This window comes from Charadrius vociferus, unplaced genomic scaffold, assembly GCF_000708025.1.
Source record: "Charadrius vociferus isolate BGI_N301 unplaced genomic scaffold, ASM70802v2 scaffold1064, whole genome shotgun sequence".
NCBI classification, from domain to species: Eukaryota; Metazoa; Chordata; class Aves; order Charadriiformes; family Charadriidae; genus Charadrius; species Charadrius vociferus.
In genome coordinates, this window is record NW_009648143.1 from 833,806 (window position 1) to 851,720 (window position 17,915).

General features: G+C 42.4%; 2 protein-coding genes across 2 annotated transcripts in view; one reads left to right on the forward strand and one right to left on the reverse strand.

Annotated features, from left to right (window-relative positions):
• Positions 1–10,387: 10,387 nt before the first annotated feature.
• Positions 10,388–17,825, reverse strand: WDR92 (WD repeat domain 92). Its single transcript, XM_009883934.1, has 8 exons — positions 17,663–17,825; positions 17,384–17,513; positions 16,136–16,266; positions 15,577–15,678; positions 14,156–14,271; positions 13,663–13,797; positions 12,040–12,137; positions 10,388–11,282 (listed from the first exon to the last, which is right to left on the reverse strand). Exons 1-8 carry the CDS (start codon positions 17,823–17,825, stop codon positions 11,075–11,077), a joined length of 1,083 nt encoding a protein of 360 aa, XP_009882236.1. The 3' UTR covers positions 10,388–11,074.
• PNO1 (partner of NOB1 homolog (S. cerevisiae)) overlaps positions 17,824–17,915 on the forward strand; it is a 5,446-nt gene continuing 5,354 nt past the window's right edge. Inside the window, exon 1 of the mRNA XM_009883935.1 lies at positions 17,824–17,874. Within this exon, the coding sequence (XP_009882237.1) occupies positions 17,824–17,874 (51 nt within the window). The remainder of the gene's footprint in view (positions 17,875–17,915) is intronic.

The window sequence follows — 17,915 nt, forward strand, 5'->3', positions numbered from 1 at the left end:
TCTGCTGCGGCCACACGGCCCAGCCCCTACCGCCGGTGGGCACCGCGTGTAGGGGTGCTTCCGCCCCTAACGATAAGAACGGCGCCGCTTTTTTAGGGCAGAAAAGATGCTTTTCGGCAGCCAGCCCGTTTAGGTGGAGGCGGTGAACAGGTGGCGTGTCTCCGGCTGTTCCCGTAACGCTTCCAGTTGCTTCCTGGAAAAAGGGAGGCACAAACTGTTTTGCGAGATGGTGCCTTAACGCCAGAGGTCCCTTGGTTACATGGAGGCGTCCCGGGGGAAAGGGTGTCTGTTTTGTGCTGGCTGACGTTACACATCTTCACCTCATCCTTCCAGTGTGTTTCTCCTGACAATTTTCTGCAAATAAATCTGGGTTCAAAATGCAGTTGGACTGATACTTCTCCACTGCATGAGCTTGCTCTCTGGAAGATTGCACAAGCGCATCTGTGGCTCCCAGAGATGAGATCCGCATTTCACAGATTTATGTTCCGATAAATCATAAAACAGAAGTCAGCATCTGCATCAAAAGTATTGGCACTACTAGCCAGAGACCTCTTTTGCCTCCTTTTTGTTTAGTCTCATCTGAAGCTTATTGTAACCAAAGTCTGCAGCCTATTCCCTCCAAGGCAGATTAAGATAGGATCACTGGAATCCTTCAGTGTGGTTGAAGGGGACCTGTTCTCAACTATAGATTACAGTGGAGTGTATGTATGTGGCTGATTAAGTCATGGCTGGTTGCCTGAAGGGAATGTGCTGACCTGGCTTCCTCAGCATCAGGGTTTGTAGAGGAAGAGAAAAACAGGTCCAGTCTGAAGAAGGTCGAGGTCAAGGCTGGGGAAAGTGGAAGAGTGTATTCGTAAGGGGAACAGGGCTAGAAGTTTGGGGTTTTATCTAGCTCCAGGGCACTTCTCTGTGCTGTTGGTGCAATTTAAAATACTGCAAAAGTGAGCTTCCTTTTAATAAGTTCTTTTACATCCAAGTCCTATACTATGTCTATTCTAATTAAATCAGTATGAACTACAAATGAGTCTTTCTCCATACTTCCAGTCAGAAGCATATCTGAGGATCATCAGATGGCATAGTTACTTGTTTACATTTTGTCATGTCCTTTTCCTCCAAGAGATTTAGAGGTTTAGGGTTTCAGTTTCAGCCAAAAATGGCTGCAAAAGCAATACGATTTTTTTTCGTTTGTTTGGTGGTTGTTGTGTTTATAACAGTATTTATGAAAGCAGCAAATACAGGGATTCTTTAAGAGCCTTTCAGCTCTGTGTGGGATGCACATACAGATAGTAGAACCACTGGGGTAGGGAATGGTATCCCTCCTTTCTGCTAATATTTTAGTGTAATAATGTTTCACTGAATTTTCATAAACATTTCTTATTTTCAAAAAACACAGTCTTAATTATTTTATCTTGTTCATTTTTACTAGTACAACTGCAGAATTATGCACTGTAGATAAAAGGGAACTTAGGAGAGGGGTGGGTTTTTGTGGGGGTTTTTGGTGTTTGTTTGGGTTTTTTTTAAATTCAGAAATGCAAGTCTGAAGGGTAGCAGAGAAACAGCAATACCTACACTCCTAAATAAAACAATACTTTGCACTTCCAGTGCGCCAAGTGTCTACAAGGGCCTCAGAACATTTGACATATGTTTAGTTCATTCTTACCTCAGTATTCACATACCACAGGTTGCGCAATACAGAGAGGGAAGTTGATCGATAGACTAATTGATTTACCAAACATTAGGTAGGAAGTTTCTGTCAGAGTCTTATTTCCTAAACCAAATATTTTGTTTCAATTACAAGATCAAAGGAAAATGTATCACATGCTGATCAATGTTCAGACTCAACCAGCTCTGTTTGTAGAAGATCGTAACCGCGTACAGCATTAATGCAGTACAGGTTGGACTCAGAGTAGTTGATGATCATGCAGTGTGGCTCTCTGTCTCCTTCTAGTGGTTTACATTTGTTATAGATTTGCTACTGGCTCCAAACTACTCCAGAGTTACACTTTGGTTCACTTAACTGGTGTTCTTATACTGAGTGCCATAGGTCTTGGAATTTCTTGACGCAATTCACGCAGAGGATTACTAGGTATATAAGCATTCATTTTCTGTTTAAAATAACTGCGTTGCTGTTTGGGCTTCAAGAGCAGAGGGTGAGGAGTTAAGGATTTGCATTTATCCCAGCCAAAATCTGATTGAGATACAGCTCATATAATTCAACTGTTTTATGTTAGTGCCACTCTGAAAATATATTATGATTTTATATATGGATATCTGTGCAAAAATCCATGCAAGAAAAGCTATACTGCCATCCAGTACTTAATGGAAGCCATTTCATTTGAGAGGCTTATGAATGATTATTGATTTTTCTGGGTCATTCCCAAAACAACAGAACACAAGCCTGAATATTTTCTCCAAAGTAGTCAAAGTGACAGACATCTTTATCATAATCACTCCTTTATTATGATGTATCTCATTCATTGTACATACTATATATTCACTCCTGCGGAGTCAATGTTCTTTGCAGAGCAGACATGGAGGCCAAATCCTGTAGTCTTGACCTCACTGGAAACATTATGCTTACAGCCTGGGTCATGCAAAGCACCACAGCCCGATGTACAGGCCAGCTGTGACAACTCCAGCTCCCAGAAACAATGCCACTGAAAAAGCTTTTGGAGATGCTCATGTAGAAGACAACATAAATAAAAAATAGCCTAGATTCTTCTATTCTGAATAGGGTGCGAATACAAGGAAGGATCTTAGAAAAGGGTTAGTGAATCATTGGCAGAATAAATATGCTAGAATCAGACCAAAAGCAAAAGGTAGTTGTAATAGGCATCTGTAGTCATCCCAATGGAGAAAATAAAGCAACAGTATTGCTTTGTCTGTAAGTCCAGCTTCTTCTGACACTAATCGTTCTTTTTGGCCTTTTAATGTGAGTCTTAATGAGAGCAGCAGAGATACTTCATTAAATAATTCAACACTTCTAAGTAGACACTTTTATCAGGTGTCCACCGTAAGCCCTTTCTAGCAATTACTGGAAAGCCAGTACATCCAAACACAGAGAACATTCCCTTTTATTCTGTCAGTCTTTGTCTTAAACCTCTAGATATTCAGCAACCATGCTGAAAATGCTAAAACAATGCAGGCTTAAATGAGATTAAGTCAGTGAGAGTACAGCTACGCTGTGTTGAAACCAAACTGAGAAATTTTGTGTTACCTCTGGTCAGTCTGTAGCTTGCATTTAAAATGTGTTTGTTTAAACTTGTGCAACATCCCATTTTTAACTATTTCAAGAGTGAGTGAGTCTGCATGTGCATTACCTAAGCTGCAGACCATTTCACAACAGTTCCCGGCCTGGCATGTTTAAAGTAAAGTTATGGCCAAAGTCATTAAAAAGCAGAGTATGAGACAATACTCTTTAAAGTCCCAGGTCAGAGCGAGCAGACCACTTTGGGAGATGTCAGTATGTATAGGACACTTGTGCCTGAAGGGCCTCAGCCACACTGGGCATTTCTGGGCTAGACATTTTGTGATTGTGAGGCCTCTTTCTCTGCAATGTAATCAAATGAATTTGCAATCTGATGTGTGGGCAGACCAGCAAGTTACCAGAAGAGGGTGTAGCAGGAGTAAGCTGAAGCATGAGCATCATCCATCTGCTCGCCAGTACCTGCCTGCCTACATGCACTTGCCACTCAGTGGAAGAGGGGTGAGTACCTGATGTTTCCTCTGGCATATCAGAAGACAAATGCTCGCAAAAGGACAGTTACAGGCAGCTGCCTGGCTCAATGGCATGTTTATGGTAACTTATGTCTCTGCCTGCATGCCACAGAGACCAGATATATGCAGGGAGTGGGGTGGCAGGGCAGGAATAGAGAGTTTGCAGTGGTTTATTGCAAGGCAGACAGTGAGTCTGGGAAGACAGTGCAAGATATCCAGCTGCCAGGTTTGTGCTCCATCCACTACATAGGGTAAGAAGGGGAATAGAGTCCCGAGGCTAAGCCACAGGGACATCTCATATCTTCCGGAATTAAAAAACCTCTAGCAGTGACACCTAGGGCAGTGGAAAAGAAGTGTAGCCTCCAAAACTTTCCGTGCTGTGATACAGTTTGCTGGACTTGGGGACAGTGTGTATGGCAACCCAAGCCCAGGTGAACTTAGACTCACCTTTCCATTAAAATGCTCTGGAAATGTCTTTTTTTCTGCAGTCAAATTAAATTAGAATGGCTTTAAACCTACCAAACACAGACTCTTTTCCCTTTTGAAAACATAACATTTCTAATCAAAATACAGATGTAAAAATAGATGGCAAGAAGGAAACTGAGCTTGATGTAGCTTTGTTTTAGGGAGGAAAAGTAATATAATTCAATAAGACTAGCTTAAACCCTCTGATTAAAGCTTTTTTAGCATAACAGATAGGGAGGATGAGATCTACACTGAGATAAAGATAGTTAGTACAGATCAAAAGAGCTTGTGTTCATGCCAGCTAGATTAAATGACAGGATGTGGTGAAGTGCTGGGTACCATATCTGGTTACTTTACATACAAAGCTTTATTTGCTGAATGTAGATATATCTATTAGGTCATATACATTTCTGTATGGAAACCATAGAAGTAAACTGAAAGCAATCTACCATGTGTGGAGTATTTGTTCTGATATTGTTCTAAGATTGCATTTCTTCCAATTAGTATGTAGAGCTGTAATTTTTTATAGCTGTCTCTCTCACTAAGATTGTGGAAGTAAATTGTATTAGAAATTGAGGTTTATTTCTAAATGCATTAGCATTCCACCATTCTCACTTGTTAGCTTCTGTGCATAAATTCAATAGAACTGTATACTTCAAACTCCAACTTCCTTTTAGCAGGAAGCCTAGGACAACTTTAGGAGTAAATTAAACTTAGGACCCAATGCGGTTGTCATTTAAAGGTTTATTTTTAATATTTGTTTATCTGCACATGGCCCCTGCAGAGGCAGGATACAGGACTGGAAGACTCTTTGGTCTAACGCAGTGTGGCTGCTCTTATGTTTCTCATACACTCTGCAACAGCAGGATGTGGGAGGACGGGAATGCGAATGTCAGGAAGGGAAAACACTGCCGGATATGAAGATGCCACAGGCCTGTGCCCCTGCACACTTCTGCAAGGCAGCAGGTCTGTCCTCTACATCTGCTGAACAGGCTGCAAAGTCCTGCCTGGTCGAGCTATGCCAGAAAGAAACACGAAGGAGAGATTCTCTCATCTCTGCAGGAAGATGGATGACTCAGAAAATGAAAGGTTTAGCATGGGATGCAACTGCGCTGAATAGATTTCATTAGCTGCACCTACCTTTTATTGTTATTTTTCATTTTTGCTGCAGTGCTGCCTAGAAACCTGAGCCTCACAGTGCTCCAAGCTGGAAATGCTCATAAGAAGATTGTCTCTGTCTCAGGAATCTTAAACAATAAGTAAAAGATGAAGAGAGCAGGAGGAAAAAGCCTTTAGTACTCAGAGGACATTGCTAATGTTGGATTCTTTGTGGCAGACAGATGGAGGACGGGCTGGAGCAACATCTCAGCATAATCACAGCCAGAAAACAGCTACCACTGCAGCGGAAGAGGTGCACGGTTCCATTATGTTCTGTGACACAGGGAAGGGGGCAAGAGGGTACAGCTCCCTTCGCCCTCACAGCAAATCCACAAATAAGAACAAAGTAAGGATTTGAGCCACATGTAGTCATTCGCACCTGTGCAAAGTGAGGATAATGTTACATATCTATGCTGATGGAAACGTTTGCACAAAGAAATCAGGTCCTTGGTATTTTCTGAAACGCAAATACTGCCAGTAGTGGGTTTTAATGTAAGCAGCCCCTGCCTGTAAGAGATGAAACTGGAAGCAGCTGAGACTTGGAGTCTTAATCAGTAATTTACTTGAAAGAAAGAGCAGTTTCAACTGCAATACTGTTAACAGTCAGTCCAACAGTGGGCAACTGATACAACGCAATCCGGTAAACAGGCTGAGCTGCTATTTCTGAATCACTGCCACACAAAAAGGTCCCATCAGGTCTCGATTGCTGTGCGGTTCTGTGGATCTTACTGCCATTCTGCAACCCATGCATCCTCTGGCTTCAGAGAATGTCTTAAATATTTCATAACCTTAAAATCCCAAGCAACCAAGGAGAGCTTGCCTCTGCTTGTTTTATTTATGTTGCTGATGGGTTTCATAGCGATGAAAACCAGCTTCACTGCCATGCTTAAGAAGGTCAGGGTGTAATGTTCTGATCAGGAAATACCCTGAGAGGCTGGCAACCTTGGGTGGCCTCTTGCACATTGACAAGAGAGGAAGAAGCTGTTGGTCTGGGAAGGCAACCCTAATCTGTGCGTTCTGCACGGCCTGTTTTTATTGCCGAGCTCAACAGAGGAGGGAGCTTACAGGTGCCTCCATGTGGTTCTGCAGCTCAGCTCTCTCTGCGCATCCCCAGACATGGAGGTGGTGACTAACGATTTACTAACATTGTGGAAGCAGAGTAATATAGGCAGGAGGGAAGGGGATCCCTTGGAAGCAGAAAAAACTGGAGCACATCTGTCCCCGAAGCTGTACTACTAAGCTAAACAGTGCCGGGCTTGCTCTCTGGCTCAGAGACCAATAGGCATAGCTTGTGACCGTACTGTTAAATTGAGCTGGTCTCCAACGCAGGGCTGCCACACACAGACTGCCTATTGGGAACAGCCCCTGCTCATGCTACAGTCCTGAATCACATCAGCAAATTATTGGGCCAGCTGCTATTCGGCCCAGATCGACAAGTTAAGGCTGTAACACTGAAGAGTATTACAGGGAAGAGATATTCTGCTGTGATCCCCTTCGCTGCAGGGTCCTGCAAAACTTCTCTGCCTCTTTGCTGGCAATTGCCTTATCGGTGGCTGAGGAGGAGGAAGGCCAGAGCGTGGGGCAGCTACTCGCTGCCCTCGAGACCGTAGATACTCCTGCAGCCACCAAGCAACACCGACCCATTTCCGCTGTCCTCTGTGGACAATGCTGTGCAACTGCAAGAGCAGGCTGTGCAGCGAGAAGCGGGTCCTCCCAAAAAGGCCAGAAAGGAATGAAAACCTTGTATGGCCAAGGCTAGAACTGGCCACATCACCAAGTCACCAAACAGCTCTGGCCGAGTTCCACAGAAATCCCATCTGGTCTTCCCTCTCTGCTGAGTCTGCGCTGCCGCAGGCAGTCCCATAGCCGTGCCCTACACTGCACACAAACTCAGCTCCTGCCTGAGTTAACAGCTGCCCTTGCCCGAGGTACTGGGACTTGCATTTGCTACCACAAAATATCTTGTGTGCACAAAGGCTTTAAATACACTGCAGACACATGGACTGTGATCTGGGGGTTCTTTGAGGAGTGGGCAGTTGTTCTGTTCAGAGTGCCTACTACTCAAAATACAGCAGTAACAGCATCAGGAGCAAGAAAATGCAGGCTTAATACTTGGGAAAAAGACAGAATGCAGTGAATCAACACATTTCCTGGCAGTTTTTCAATACCAACTTTACAGTTAGACAACTTTATTACAGTGATACACATCCAGGCCAGAAGTTAGTAGCGTCTTCTAAATCAGTCAGCTTAGCCAAACAATCCCTATTTGCTGTATACTTGGTGGCCATAATTTAGGGAAGATGAGCTGAATTCTACCGGCAAGCTGTGTCTGAAGTTATCACTGGTGGACAGATGTCTTTTTTCAACACAATTCCCTGTCTTCCTTCTGTGTACCAGTCCCGTGATGTCCCTGACAGCATCACTGGTTGGGAAGAGTCAAGTGTATGTGCATTTCCAAGTGTTAGCATACGCACCTCAGAGGTTTGCCATTTATTCCCTGCTTCAGCTCTGCCCTGAAGTTCAGAGTTACAGTTGCTATTGTGGATGGCACAAGCAGAAACTAATTATAAACTAATACAGTTCACACATAAGCCGTTCTAACTTCATTGGGTAAATTCTCTACTGCTGGCATGCTTTTTCCTCAGTTCTGTCTTCTGTCATGGCTCTTTTGTTACTGGTTCTGGTTTGGAATACCTTCTATATCACAGCTGAACTTTGGAAAATCAGAGACAATAGGTGATATTTCACCCACCTCAACAGCGCACCATATTGTGGCTTCCCATACAGAGTTATAACTTGCTTTACTTTGCTTAAAATTCAATCCAAGTCATGGCGAAGCTGTAAATATTTTGGGGGGGAGGGAAGATGAAACCTACATGCTGCAGGCCAAACTACCCTCACAGAAACCTTGGAGGGCTGTAGTCTCCAAGGACCTGTACAAATGGTGAAAGTCAAAGTAACTATATTGATGCGAAAGGAAAAACTGATTTGGAGTAGTTGGGGATTTGGGTAACGCCTGGTAAAAATAAAAAATAAAAAAGGAGGCACAAAACCAAAGCTGTGTAACACATACCTATATTCTGGCTGAAGTCATGCCCATAAACAGATTCTTCTCTTCCATAAGCATACAGGGATGGTTTACACAGGAAACAAGCGATAGCTGCCAAGGAGATATACTTGTTAAATGTGGCGGCAGAGCCAAACTCGGTAGCACATTCCATTCCCTATCCCTGGGCGAGGCAGGGGTTTTCCAGAGTGCTCCTTGGTGCTGCGTCAGAGAGGATTTGGCCCTGTGCATTTCATCTCTGATGCATTATGATTTTATTTAGAACACGCTTTAGTTCTTCGGCCTCCAGGCTGCAGAGGCAAGGTGCCAGCCTGCAGCAAGAGGGGGAAGGACTATAAATAGAACAGGCTAGACTGCCACAGGCAGCTTTTGGTCTGCTTAAGTTTCTTGTTTAGCCTGGGAGAAGCAGAAATCCGATGTGCTGAGGAGATATGGCATAGTACTAGCACTAGCAAAAGCTCTTCTCTCCAGCCAGTAACTATCTTTCATTTTCTAGGTACACAGACACATCCACTTACCTTTCCTGAACAAGGACACCACTACCCTTCATCTACACTCCTCTCCAGCTCTCTTCGCTTTTTGCAAACTCTTGCCATGCAAACCGTCAGGTATTTTCATGAAAACAGCTTCTTATGAGGGAAATGCATTCCTTCGTTTTCAAAACAACAAATAAAATGGATCTCAAAATTAAGTACCCAGAGGTAACACACATTTAATTTTCTGGAGGCCTGTGGAGCTTTAAGATGTGTTATTACTTCTTGCTGTAATTTGTGTCACTGTCATGTAGGCTCATTAGGAGCTCTCCCTGGAGTTGTTTGTATAAGGAAGGGACATTTTTGCTGTAGGCCAAGTACATAATAAAAATACCACCAAGAGCCCAGTCCTGCACTCAAGAGTTCTTTGTTTTCCTTCACAGGTACCTATATTGAGAACTTTCTCTTCCCTTACTCTGTGCTTGATTCAGAATTACTGCTGAAGACAGAAACAGTATTTCCACAAATTTCCACTGCCTAGCATGCCTTTCAGTGAGTAATTTTATTTACAGCACAAAGCTAACGGAGGCCATCTCTGAACAGTGCGTTTTAGACTCAAAGCACTTGTACTGATTCGTTGAACATAGTAGTCACGGGCTTCCACACTCCTTCCCCCATTTGCCACCTTCCCTGCCTTAGCCTTCAGTATTTGGCTGTTTTATCTTCCTCCTGCATCTTGCTAGGACGCCAGTTGGTGGCACGACCAGTACAGACATAAGGCGCCGGCGCCTCTTTACAGAGCAGCCTCTAGTTTCAGGAGCCGTCCCTGGAAGGTCAGGCTTGATGCAGCACAGGTGACTCGCCTGAATTTGTCAGATACCAATTGCTCATTCCAAAGCCTGAGAAAACCATTCCAAAGCCTGAGAAAACCATTCCAAAGCCTGAGAAAACAGAGCTTCTTTGCAAACGGCCACAAAAAAAATGGGGCTTTTCTGTAGTTAACCTGGACAAAGCCAACATTTTCCCATCAAATCTGGTTTTAGAAGTAATTAAATACTTTTACCTGAAATTTGCAAATGCAAGTCATCTGAAAGCTAATACCAGACAAAGGAATGACAAATGAAATCATTAGAGCTTACTGAAATTACGAAAGCCCCCACCTTAATACACAGATAAAGGATGCGCCTGCTAAAAACTGGCAGCAGCACACACTGGTAGAATCAGAAAAGAAACAGTTTGGAGAAAAGGGGAATTACAAAGAGAAGTTCAGGTGAAACTACAGTAACAAAGCTACTCTGTCATATCAGGTTTTGAAGAAATACTGAATCTGTTTAAAAAAAAAAAAAAAAAAGACTTTGGCTATGTTTTTCACGATGGAGGTAAGTTTTTGTAACTTTCGCTGCAAAATGAGTAAGTTTTATCTAAGTACTGCACACTGTTCTTGTAAACTTATACAAGTGCATTCATTCCCTAAATCTCTGGATGTTTGAATAATACACTTTGTTCGTATTAAGACAACACTCCATTTAATTTTATTTATAGAATACCAAGTTAAACAGATATAGAAACAACAGAACATAAAAACTTGTTATGAAAGCAAACTAAAATTAAAAAACAGTGCATTTTGCTCAATAGTTTAATTTCAATACGATCTTCAATAAAAAGCTTACTCCATTAAACCTGAATAATACACTATAGAAACTATAACGAATGCCGAAATAAAGAGTCACTTTAACAAAAGTTCTAATTAATATATCAAATAACACAGAGTTTCTGTAAGGGAGAATATAGTAGTTTCCATTGCATGAATGCATATGGACAATACTATATATAAAAAAGCCAAGCCATTTAACAAGCATGAACAGATTTGCACTGTGATTAAACTGAACACAAACAATTTAAAGCGATTTCTGAAATCACAGGTTGCGTTAACACAAAGGCACACCTTATTTTAAATGTAAATTCACATTTCTAGAAGGTAAAAGTTTTGTGCCCAGGCAACTTCACCTCACTGCGGCACAGTCGAACAACTCTAACTGTGTGTATCTGAACTTTCAATAGAAAGATCTGGTTTCCATTTCTTTAATCCAGTTTTAGTAAGGGAGAAATTAAATTAGAAACAGAAGAGGTCTCCCTCCCATATTTACAGACTGCAAACTATACTGCGTTCTCATCAGAAATTCTAGTCTTCCTGTCAAACTTTGTTAAGCTTGGTAACTATCAGCACCCTCACAGTTTGGTCAAAGGCACCGCAAACACACAGTCCCTTTTTGTCAGGGCTCCAGTCCAGGCTAGAAATCGGCTGCGTTGACAGAGTCACATTCTGCAAGAGGCTGACTGAACCTGCCACCCCCATCTCAGCTCCTTCAGAATCCTTCTTCGAGCGCTGAGCTGGGTACTCACTGGCAAGAAGTAAAGAAAAGTAGAACATGCACTTAGAATTTACTGATAAAAACACGTTATCCTTTTTATTTTAAAAAGAACACAGAGAGGGGCTTTGTCTGTTCTCAAGATAAGGCAAATAAATGTCTTAAAAATAATGAATAATCGTATCCAGCTATATCCACACTGCATATTTAGTAAATATTTCATGAAAGAAAAAATTAAGCAGGAATTTTTGAATCCTGACACCTCTCTCCTATAGCCCTTCATTTTTTAACTGTTTGGCTTTTGCCACAGGCAAGAAAATTTCATCTCAGCTATCCCTCTGAAATGTAATACACCTACCCCACTGCATTCAGGATGATTAAATTATTTTGCCACGTAATGCAAGAAGATGTAAATTTAAGAATCATTAAAAGTCCAGGCTTTCAATATTCTTCTCAGACATAACTGCTACCATGTGAGAAGTTTAAGAAATCCATTTTCTTCCCTGTATCACCTTGTTAACCGAGGATATAATTAGATCTTGATTACGTTAAGAAAAATGACAAGGCCAAAATTCACCTGTGCTGTTGTCACATTCTTTTAGGAATTAATTCAGGATTCCAGATCAAGTACTGACACCCTTTCTACTGCATTTGTAAGCAGTAATATTAACTAGATAGTCTGAGGTTGGAAGCGGGACCCCACTCATCCTTTTCAGGAAGAATCTTTCTTAAAACAATAAATGGTGGGTTTCTTATTGTCCCTGTCGCGGGCTGGAGAGTGATCACTTACTATTTCCAGAGATGAAGGCTTCCAGCTCCTCCACTCGTCATAAATATATCTCTGTTCTGTGGTAGGTGCCGAACCTGCCATATGGTAGATTTTTGCGCCTAATAAAAAAAATCCGCATGGTACAGAAGCCAGTTATGGGTGAGCATCACGAGAAAGGACACAGCATCTTAAAATGGCAATCACTTGTACGAAGGGAACCCCGACTTCTTGTAATGGGCATTGGAATGTCTGTTCTGGAGTACATTCTCTTCCTCCGGCCTTGCGAACTGCTGCCACAGGAGCGGCCAGTTCCCACGCAGGAGAAGCCAAGTCAGGCCTCAAACGCGCCCCGTTCTGCCGCAGAGCTACGACAGCAGCCCTGCCAAAGCTCTCACTCACTGGTACTTCAGCTTCTTTGGGATTAGCCATGGCAGCAAGGTTAAGTAGAGGTAAAGTGCCTTGTGTACGCCTGTTTTTTGAAACTGCTCTGGAACTACAAGATTCCCAAGCTCTTAGGTAACACAGTCACCACAAGGTTAATTTCCCTGCCTGACATCTCTTAAAATCACTGCTGGAAGGGAATATACTGCAAACACTGTGCAAACACAACAAACAATCTACAATCCAAATGTAAATGTTGCCAGGCACAGGAAGATCACAAAGCAACAGAAATTACTTAAGGAAAACCCCCAACCCACCTACTCTGACTTAATGCATATCTGTTTGCCAATGTCCAAACCCAAAAGCTTAAATGCAGTGAATGAAAGATAAGACAATCCGTTTTCTCATTTTGATTATTACAAACAGCAATTCAGTAAACACTTTTGTGTTATCTAATCAAAGGACTTCTAACATCTTGTCTGCTTTGAATGGTGGTAGGGAAAATAGTAATTTAAAGATACTAAGTTTGAAACTCAGCTTCTTCTAATTTAGGCAGTCCTAGAGAACTTCACCACAAAAGTTCCCTTCCTCTAATGATCATCACATTTTGTTCACTAAAAAAAAAATAAATAAATACTGCTTTATAAAAAACTTAGAATAATCAACACAGTGGTCACAGATTGAAGAACAGAGATTATGAGAGTTCTCCATATTTAACAGCCTCCAGGCCACCAGGTCTATCCTTGTCTACCAAGTCTATCCTGCATTCTTTCACTCACTCCCAATAACCCAATGCAAAAATGCTTGGTTTTGAAGAAAAATAATGTTTTCTATGACTCGCATCAGGTCTGGTGAGTGCAAGATGAAAAATGTTTGCAGAGGCTCACGTTGTTTTGGAATACATTGAAGATTTGAATCTGCGTTCTGATCACAATTTAACATGGCCTCCAATAAACACGACTCCCAGACTAGGGGCGTGGCTGAATCCACAGAGGTGCAACCGCAACAGAACCCGAAGACCAGAGAAGCCCAAATATCAGGTTATAAAAGGGATGAAACCCAGGTGAGAACTGGCAACAAGATGCACAGGGGCCTTTCCACTGCTTGCACCTGGGGCCACAGCAGCCACGCTACCGCACGGCTTGTGCCACAGTGATCCGAGCATCTATTACCTATCAGAGACAATCATTTTAGACCTGTAGTACTTTGACAGCGTATATTCAAAGTTTGTCTCTTATTAAGAAATCCTCTGTCTCCCCATACCTTCTCTGAAACAGAAGCAAAACCTTTGGTTGGATGCTGAGTTCTCATATCGAAAACATGAAATTTTCCCTCGAGCGACGTGGCCACTAGCTTGTTCATATTTACATCTTTTCTGTCAAACTCCACACTGCAAACCTGGAAATATAAAAAAAAAAAATAAAAATACCTTCAGCCTTGAAATTTAGCCACTGCTAAAAAAGTGAAGGTTTTGTGATTTGTAAATATGTATTAATCATTGGTTATTTTTACAATGACAACGTCATCAATTTGGAAATAACAAAATCATCTGAAAACATGCATCCACTGAAAAATACCCCATGCTATCCAGAGCAAGAATTTGAGGGGTACAGTTTGGTGACCTTAAAGAAAACAATTCCTTGGTACAATCTCAGCAGAAATGCCTTCTGGGTAGATTTCAGGTAGGCAAGACTCCTTCTAATTTTTCCATCCTCCATAGAAGCTGGGATGAAAAATACTTTTATGGTTTCCTTACCCCATTCTTAATGTTGGTCTCCCATCGTAGTGACATGGTTTTTAAGTCAAATAATTTAATGTCCCCATTGTCGTATCCAGCACATACGACGCGTTCCTCTTGATTATAAGCATTGCCTGGAAAAAGAATTCATCAGAATTCAGAAACCCTCTTTAGGTTTTAAGTTGCAGACCTCCTAAGCCTGCAATTTCAACTTACATTTATGCCAGAAAAATATTACTACTGGGATATTAAGATGTAATGAACAGTCTGGTTTTCAACCCTGACAAGTATAGAAAAGGTAGCTTCAAAATTGGCAGCCTGTTTCTTTTAAAAATACGAACAAAATTCTTATCCCCCCCTGCCAAATACTGCCTAAATCGCACAGACAAAGCGCTGCACGCTGTTCTTGCAAACCTATACAAATACCTTCCTCCTCTTCAATCTCCATCTGCTATAACCCGTGCTCCCCAGACCGCACCACAGCAGAAAGCAGTTCCTTAACCAGCCTCTCAAGCGGGAAACGTTAGCAGGACAGGACTTTTCTGCAGACAGAGACTCGCAGGGAGGCCCTGAGCGTTACCATGGCCATCACCAGACGGATGCAGAAGCCTGCCTCCAAAAACTCTCAGCTGACAGGTTGAAGGAAGCCCATCAGTGTCTGGAAGAAGTTAGCCCAGGGCATGTGGTTCAAGATGAACCTGGCCTTGGCTCAAGCTTCAGTAACAAAAAAGAAAATGGAAGAAAATAGGAGGCCGCTTTATTCTCCATTCATCAAAGGATAAGACAAAGATATCAACAGCATTGAGCATTACAGTTGCACCTACTTGCTAGGAAAATGTCCTCTCCTTACCACCAATTTTGTTATTATAATCCATTCACCTATTAGTAGTTTGTAAAACTCACTCCCTGGCTCTGGAGGCAAAAAGGGGGCTAATCCAGAAATACCAGCTTGTGTAGAACACAAACAGCTCATTCTCTCCAAAGGAAAAATGCAGACAAAAAACATATCAAGCATCTCTGTGGTCTTCAATTAGCACTTAGTTGCAAGGATCTTCTCTTATATTAATGCCTTAATGCTTGATAGTTGGAACTATGCTACAGCAGCGATTGGTTCCTCGTGCACGGCAACATTTACACTCCTTCGGGAAAACACAGCTGGATATGCTCTTTTTACATTCCTAGGGACAGAAATAAAGCTCGCACAACTTATCTGTGAAATGATTGACCAAAGGTGATAAGAGTCCAAAACCCAGCCATCACAAAATTGGCTTCTTTTGAAAACCACAGTAATAACACATAATTTGACAATGTTGAAAAGCAAAACCTGCTACTGATTGGTCCACACAAAATAAGCTATTCTGTAACAACCTGAAATACTTTGATAGTCCTCAAAGCGCAGCCATGTTAGAGGGCGGAACTGCTATAATCTGATAACTTACCAAATGCTACTGTCCAGCAGTCTCTTTTGCTCTCCCCCTGTACAGGTTCCATGTTGGCGACAGGAGTATCTTTCTGTCTCGGGTCCCACACCTTCACTGTTCCTGTGAAAGAAGGACAACGGGGTTTGTATTATGGATATGCTGTCACGTTGCGTTCATCTTCCCAGGGAAGGCCTTTGCTTTTTCAGCCTGATCATTCAAAACACGGGAGCACCTCTTTCAATTCCAGAAAGCCAGACTACATTTAGCAGACAGAAAAACATAAACCAGAAATAAAGCGAAACTGTATGTTAAGGAAGTTTTCTCTAGCTGGTATTTTGCATTTATTCTGCTTTGTGTTCCTTCTGTCCCATGCTCAGTGACAACAGTATCTTTTCCTTATCTACAGCTAAAGAATTAAGAGAAAATTTGTCCCAAGCAAGATTCAGAAGACAGCGTACAACGAACTAGTTGCAACGGATTTGTAACTAGTTCAGATGGCAGACTGCACCCTGCCATCAAAGCTCGCAGCCCACTTTCTCAGAATAACTGAAAAGACTTTCAGAGTTCACTAACTCACCATCTCGACTGCCAGTCACAATTTCTGGTGCACCTTCCCCAATTCCTAAGCCACCTACACCATCTATACTGTTTATGATTTCCTTATGACCTTTCACAGAATACACTGGTATTTCAGGAGCTTCTAAATTCCTAGGCAAGAAAGAAAAGAACAGATAATACGGCATTTTCCGTGACGCTCAGGATTTGTATAAAAACAAGAGGAAATGAGCACAAATTATATAAACTCAGATTAACTGTGGGAACAAAATACAGATATAACAGTGGGAACAAAATATGGATATCACCATTAGGAACCACGAGTCTTTGCCCGATTCCTTCTTTGGCTACTGCTTTAGACTGGTCTGAAAGTTCTCGCTTAGTTCTGGACTTCCCCGTTTGTAAAGGCAGTTGTGGGATTCACCACAGCAACCCTTAAGAACCAGTTTTCATGTTGGGCTCAATGACGCTACAGATCAGAACGCTTCAATTAGCTTTACTTTCAGGAAGTACATAAAATGACCTTATTTGCTGATCCCCACCTAGATCTGACTGCTGCTCTTAAGCTTCAAGTGAAAGTTGCCTCCAGCGGTGGGTTTCACGGTTCTTTCCCACCGATTCTCATCCCTCGAGAATCCTACAAGATTTTATTTTCAATTTCAACTAGTGACTAATCCATGTCCTTCTCGCTCTTCCAACAAAATCGAACCAATAATTCCTTGGCGAGGGAAATATTACAATAGTAATAATATAGTAGCAATATTATGATAGTAATAATAGTAATAATAATAGTAACAATGATAAAAAACAACCCTTTTTTAACCCTCTAACTTTACTTGATAATCATTTTACCTACACAAACTAATTATACTAATCATTCAGGGACCTGAAAAAACTTTTGGAATTCAAAGATTAAAAACACATGTCTAACCTAGACATCAAACCGAGGTTGAACACAACCTCTTCTTTGCACTCATGCATCCATTCCACAGCCTCTTTTCAGAGGAGGACCTAGAAGAACTTTGGCAGGTTTTTCGCACAGGAGAGGCAAAGTGAAACGACACTGGATTAAACCACTGCGCAGAATTCACCTTGTTTTTACAAACCAGACGGGTTCCAATACAGCAGCCAGCCGAGCTTACGGCCGGGTCCCAACCACAGGCAGCACAGGGAGCATTTGACACACGAGCCAGCTGCACGCAGGAATACCCGTCCGGCCAGACACCAACAGCATCGGAGGGAAAAGCTCCCAGAGAATCCGCGTGCTCACCAGATGTTAAGGTTTCCTCCAAAATCTCCTGTGGCGAAGTACCTCTGCTGCAGAGACGTCGCACCAAAAGTTCCACATTTTAGAGGTTTAGCCTTTTCAATCTTTTTTAAAAACAAGAAAAGGATACATTCTGGATCAGCAGACGGGAAAACACAACCCAACCCAACCCCAGTCTGCGGCAGCAGCGTCCGCAGAGCCCACAGGTGGCGGATTTCAGCGAAACGCACATTGGATATTGGGTGTAAATACAACCAAAACGCTATCAAAGGTGAACCGCACTTTGCCTTGACTGAAATTCCAGTTTAATGGTGTGAAAGCTCTCAGCTGGGCTTGCTACCGACACTCGGAGACTGCTGCCTCTACTGATTTGCAGCGGAAAACAAACCTCCTCCTCCCCCCCAAAAACCCGAAACAAACACAACGGGAGCCTCCGGCCTCCCATGACAACACCCCCCGCGGTGCGAGCCAGGCTGGGGCGAGCGACAGGACCGGCAAATTAAACGGGGGGGTGGTTTCCTTCTCGTGTTCCCCC